Here is a 6530-nt window from a genome sequence, read left to right as displayed (position 1 = left end):
TCCCTCCCCTGTGAATTTTTTGTCTCAGTAAATCAAAACTCAGATCAGCTGAATTAGCTTGGATTTGGTTAACTTGAAGCTATTGGAATATAAGTGTAAGTCTGTCTTCATTTGAACAGGCTCAAACAAGAAGAGGAACCATAAGAACCAGAAAGTGAAGTCCCCAGATTACAAGGTTGCCTATGTGCAGCTGGTGAGTAAAGATGTATATGTTTTTGCGGTGGTGAAATAGGTTAACCAACACATTTAGGAAAAGGGGTCAGTGAATTGTCCACTGTTCTGTATACGTTTGGGATTTCTGCTTGCCTGTGACTAACAGCATTTTCCTCCCTTCCAGACATGATGAGATTTGCTTTACTAAGAGAATTTATCTTAATGATTTGTTTGGGTTTGATTTTTAAGTTTTAAATCCCATTTTGTTTGAGGCTTAAGTCTCTTACAGTCTGATGACGCTGAATGTCACTGTGCCAATAAATACCAGCTTGATGCTTTACTCTGGGCTGGAAGGTTCATCCCTTGTGACTGCTGAAATGTTCAGTAAGTGAAAGAATACACTATAAGGTCAAGGGAGCAGCTTAATGAAACTTTTTGGATGTCTCAAGTGGTAAGAAAAGTGTAAGTCAGGGGTGGCCAACCTGTGGCTCTGGAGCCACATGCGGCCCTTCAGAAGTTAATATGCATTTCCTTGTATCTTTGCACAAGCACACGGTGACCAAATGGAAGCTGGTCACTGTGTGCTTGTCCAAAGATGCAAGGAGGCACATATTAACTTCTGAAGAGCTGCATGTGGCTCCAGAGCTGCAGGTTGGTCACCCTTGGTGTAAGGCATTGTCTTTAAAGAGCTTTCAGTCATGTCTAACAAGTTGACTTTGTGGCTAAGTTGGATTTTAACATACTAGTTGGCTGCCCAGGTGGAAAGAGTGCTGAATATTCCGAAACAGACATAAACATAGTTTCCATATGAAAAATCATGAACGCACAAATTGCATTTGAAGAACATTATTTAGGCTGCAGAATCATGTACTGGAACTTTAGGACTGTTGCCTATGAAAACTCAGCTCGACTCCCTTGCCCCTCCATTGGTTCTGAATGAGGCAGGGTTTTTGCAGGGCTTTCATTATATCATTAAAACTATATTACAGTTTGGTCCCTTGTGAATATGTTGAATTTCTTAATTTATCAGTGCTTGGCTTAGCAACCTTAAAATATTCCTCTAAAGCTTTTTTATATGGAGGCAACAAGATTTTTTGAGAAAAAGGTGAAATAAGTGTAGCTATATAACAGTTGCCCAGGTCTGGTAGGTTATAGGTTTGATCTCCCCTGATTCTACTGAGATAAAAACAGGAGAAGACTGTGGTCTCTTGTGTCTGTTCTTTTTAGGTTCCTCTTTGTGATGGAGTTGGTTGCAAGTTATAGTCAAAACTCAAAAAGAGCCCTAGGTAGAGGATGTTCAAGGGGTGGGAGGAATTACACCTCTTGGCCCATCTACCATCTCTGGCCACTTGTCCTCTAACAAAGAGGCTGCTACTGCCTTCCACTGCCTTAGCCTCTTGCTTTGGCTTTTCTGCTTTCAGAGCCTTGGGTTCATTTTCATCAGAACAGGTTGAATGGAGCCACAATGTAAACCTATTTCACAGTCTTTGTTTGGCTTGGTCTTGTTTCTTCTTGCTGTTGAGTTGTGAAGAAATTAGACTGTGCCCACCAGCAGATTTGGACTCTTGAAGAAAGAAGGTGGAACAAAATACCCTTGTGTTGTGAAACAGATTGCTGACTGAAAGCATGCACAGGCACTGCTCATCTCGATTTAGGCAGCACCACATCTGTAAGGTGTAGCATTTAAAAACCCAACACTTCCCCATTATTTTGTGCCAAGATGCAGCATTTATACCTTGAAGCAAGGACCCTCTTTTTGTCCCATGCTTGTTCAGAGCCTAAACTAGCAGGGTGCCGAGCGAGCTATTACTAGGTCTACAGGTACTATGGTAGTAATAAGTGGTGCTGAAAAATAACTTGCCTAACTATCATAGCATGCAAGTTTTCTGTTTCCCTTCACTTTATTTAGGCTCCCAGTCTCCTTTTTCCCCTTTACTATCCTTTATATTCACTCTTCCTGCTGGCCCCTAGCACTGTCTTTACTTTCAAGTCTCTGCATGTCAGCTTCTCTGTTTCTTTATTTTGTTTTTTTGGTGCTGTTTTCTTCAATGCTGTGGTGCCAGGAGTGTATTAGTGTTGAATTTATGTCAGGGGGAAGAGGCTAGGACCCCCCCATGTCAGTTCTGAAACTAAAGATTTTGCTTTCATTCTAAATAATTGTTCACCTTAGGCCTTTACCAGCCCTTTGCAGTCCATTGTTAACATTGGCTGCTTATCTTAATTCAGAAAGCCCCTACTAACTACTTTAAAATCCCTTTTTGATGAGAATCACTCTGCATCTGCAGTGAGTCAATCTAACTAGGGGGTCAGGCTAGCCTGTTTTCCCACTATTTTTACCAGCTGTGTTTTTTCTAATTAATCCAGTTTCAAATTAAAACTGCCTATGACTAGGGAAAAAACTCATCTGGTTGGGAGTGTTTATGTTGGCCTCTAAGAACCACTAGGTGGAAGCATTACTCTTCCTAATATGACTTTCTTTGCTAGCAAGGGTTTTGATTTACTTATTTGAATGAACTTGGGTCCATTCTGATGAGACCAGTTATGCTTGCTGACTTCTCAGAACGTCAGCTTCTGCCCAGCACAGCATAGGCACATATTTTGAAAAAGAAAGATATAATGTTAAGTGTCACATGTAATCTACCTCTGTGTATTAGCACAGTGTCCAAAGAGTTCCCACGCATAACAGATGCATTTCTCTTACAAAATCTAGTTCTTAGGAATTCAGAACTGTTTTTTCCCCTCAAGCTGTACCTTGACTGATAAATTCTTAGTCCCAGAGTTAATATTCTCTCTTTTTAAAATTTGTATTGCCATTAATATTCCTATTTATCCTAAAGTCTTTGGTCAAAAATATCTTGTCTTTGCAATCAGGACTTTAGAGGTGATATCTTTTATTAGACTGACTAGATTTTTTCAAAAACATTTCTTTAATCTAGTTGGTCTAATAAAAGATATCACCTCTACCACACATCCTGATTGCTTTTGCCTCTAGACCAATATGGCTACAACCTGGATACCTTGTCATTGTAGATACTTGTTTCTTTTCTTCTCCCATTGTGCAAGGAGAAGTGTTTTGTTCTCTAAATTCATTGCCCTTGGAATAGAGCTGTTCCGTCTTATGCAATTTCATTTTCTTAACTAAAAGTTAGCCTATTTATCTTTGCAAACTGGCCATTCTGAATGTAGTATAACCTCTTTCTCTCTGCCTTGATAACATTTTTGCTATCCCATTGGCATCATCCTAGTTCTTGCCAATGGCGGATGATATCGGTGTTCAACGCCGATAAATGCAAGGTTCTCCACCTTGGGGAAAAAAAATGCGCAGCGTCCTTATAGGCTTGGCAGTGCTATGTTGGCTAGCACTATGGAAGAAAGAGACTTGTGGGTCATCATTGACCACAAGATGAACATGAGCCTGCAATGCGATGCGGCGGCTAGTAAAGCGACCAAAACGCTGGTTTGCATCCATAGATGCTTCTCAAGCAAATCCCGGGACGTCATTCTCCCCCTGTACTCGGCCTTAGTGAGGCCGCAGCTGGAGTACTGCGTCCAGTTTTGGGCTCCACAATTCAAAAAGGATGTGGAGAAGCTTGAGAGAGTCCAGAGAAGAGCCACGTGCATGATCAGAGGTCAGGGAAGCAGACCCTACGATAACAGGCTGAGAGCCCTGGGGCTCTTTAGCCTGAAAAAGCGCAGGCTCAGGGGTGATCTGATGGCCACCTACAAGTTTATCAGGGGTGACCACCAGCATCTGGGGGAACGTTTGTTCACCAGAGCACCCCAAGGGATGACGAGGTCGAATGGTCACAAACTACTTCAAGATTGTTTCAGGCTGGACATAAGGAAGAACTTCTTTACTGTCCGAGCCCCCAAGGTCTGGAACAGCCTGCCACCGGAGGTGGTTCAAGCGCCTTCATTGAACACCTTCAAGATGAAACTGGATGCTCATCTTGCTGGGATCCTATGACCCGAGCTGACTTCCTGCCCTTTGGGCAGGGGGCTGGACTCGATGATCTTCCGAGGTCCCTTCCAGCCCTAATGTCTATGAAATCTATGAGATATAAGAAGTCAGTGAGAGGTTTTGTGGCTCTGTCAGTGCAGGCAAAATGGGGGAAAAAAAAGGTATTCCCTCTGGTAAGTGTTCTCACTGGTTCACCTGAGCAGGTGTCAGCACCAGTGGGAGCCCAAGTGTAGGCAAAGCTTTAGAATCCAGCCCCCTTTTCAATTAAATCTGCTTAGAGGAAATGTAAAGGAATGGTAGTAAAAAGTACATGTCACCATTAGGACTAACAGCTCATCAGCTCCCTGAGTGATGGCAGCAGTGGAAATGTTTCTGTAAGTGTTCTTAAACTTTGTCTAAAATGTCTTGCATGTTTATTAATAAAGCAGATCATGTGTCAATTTAAAAATGCTCTCATCTGGAGATGAAAGCGGCTTGTAGGTTTTCTCAGTGCCTCTGAGGAATACTGGAGAAACTAGGGTTGCCCACATGCTGTGGTATTACTGTAGTTACCTCCTGTTCTACTTGGCATGCCTCTGTATTTTAATACCAGATATTAATATAAGACACAAGGAGTGACATTCAGATACATTTATTAGGTTATTAAATTGCGCTGCATTTGCTGCTACTGTTGGATCAAGTCCCATGCTCTAGGAGTCCCAACATTTTTTTAGCTGATGACATTGTAAACATCACTCTTACCCTAACTCTGAAGGACAGTAGCAAAAGCAAGTGCCTCAATTATCCAAATAATCAAAAGAGCTTACAGTTGTTTACATACCCAGTGTTTGTTGCGTCATTCTTATAGAACAGTTGCTTTTCTGGCCTTCCATTCCTGAACTTTTCAAATGACTGGAAGGTCAGCCCAGGTACAACTAGCTTGCACTGGACAAGCCATTAAATAGGTGTTTCTGGCATGAGGGTCAGCAGTTGAAAAGGTTAACACTTGACTTGAAAGGCCTCATTATGATCACTTAGCAGCTCATTAAGCTTACTGGAAGTAATTTTTACCTCTTGGTGTGATGTTTCCAACTGCAGACATGGGCAACAAACATTCAGGTCCTCCCCCTGCCGCCGCCCCCACCCCCTGAAAAAGACCTTTATAACTAGAAGAACTAGAAGTGTAAACAGAAAGTATATGGTCGTCACTCATCCCACTTCCCTGTCAAGTAAAATTAATGTTTCAAATGTTAAATTATCATTTCACTAGTGTTTATTGTAACTTTTATATAAATCAGTTTTGGTTTAGGACTGACAAACAGATGGACTGGATTTGTATGTGAATGTGAGTGTGGGGAGGGCAGGGGAAAGGTCCCCTCCCCCTTCTATTTTCTGTGGCTATCAGTGCATCCCAGAGATCTATCTTGTTATGCCCACTGGAGAAATATGACACTCATTCTGGCATTTTGGGCAGTGAAGAGTATTTATGTGACTCCAGAGTCTGGTCCTATTTTCTATCTTTTCCTTTCTCTCAGTAGGCAGCCTTATGTGCTTTGTCATTTTAGGATCTGGCTTGATCTGGGAAGAGACTCCTGGGTCCTGCTCCAGATATTGTGTATATATTTTATTCCATGACTGTGTTGTGCTGCAAAACAGGGGTCAGCAACCTATGGCCAATGGACTGATTCTCACCCATCTCCACAGTGCCCCACGTCCACAGCCCTCACTGCTGCTCTTTCTTATCCCCAGTGGAAAGTGTGTGACTTGATTCTTGTTGCCACATTTGCTCTTTCTCTCTGCTTTTGGGAAAAGGAATGAGTGGTGAGTGGCAGGGACAGTGGTATGTGGCAGAGGCAACAGCAGACAGCCTCAGAGGGGAGTGGTGGCTGAATTGCAGGTGGTGATCTGCTCATAAAAGGTTGCCAGTCCCTGCAGTAGCAGTTAGGTGGAGTTGGGTATCTAGGAAGCCCTTCTGGACATGCTGAGTAGGCCAGATTCAGTCACCTACAGATTCTTTTTAAGCCACTGGTCCAAAATGGAGACTGCTAAGGTATCTAGACATCTGGAGTGGGTTTGAGACTGTGCTAGGGGCTGGAATAGGATCATGTTCAGTAACTCAGATAAGTAAAAGCTACATAAGTGTCACTTGGTCATCTTAAAAGCAAAATAAGATCTGGACCTAGAATCTGTTGAGAAAAGGGGAAATTTCTAGCAAAACCCTAAATCCCTGCAGATCTGCAGCAATCAGTGGATTTGTACTGACCCATCAACAGTCAGGTGCCTTCTTACAGTTCCCTCACTGTGATCTCAAGATGCTCTTTAATCACAGCAGGTCTGCCTACATATAGAAGGACTTGCTAGTTTAGTTATATTGGCAGCCCCTCAGTGGAGACATTGCTTAGATGGGAAAAAGTGTTCCTTTTACTGGTATAGCTTA

General features: G+C 42.5%; 1 protein-coding gene across 2 annotated transcripts in view; it reads left to right on the top strand.

The window, feature by feature from the left end:
* The window catches only part of MRPL23 (mitochondrial ribosomal protein L23), a 28480-nt gene that overhangs the window by 5869 nt on the left and 16081 nt on the right, over positions 1–6530 (top strand). For both annotated transcript variants that reach the window (XM_025215523.1, XM_025215524.1), the window contains exon 4: positions 120–193. In XM_025215523.1, the coding sequence (XP_025071308.1) occupies positions 120–193 (74 nt within the window). The remainder of the gene's footprint in view (positions 1–119; positions 194–6530) is intronic.

Source organism: Alligator sinensis, unplaced genomic scaffold (genome assembly GCF_000455745.1).
Source record: "Alligator sinensis unplaced genomic scaffold, ASM45574v1 scaffold1299_1, whole genome shotgun sequence".
Lineage (NCBI taxonomy): Eukaryota > Metazoa > Chordata > Crocodylia > Alligatoridae > Alligator > Alligator sinensis.
Note: the sequence above shows the minus strand (reverse complement) of the source record. Positions and strands in the feature narration are given on the sequence as shown.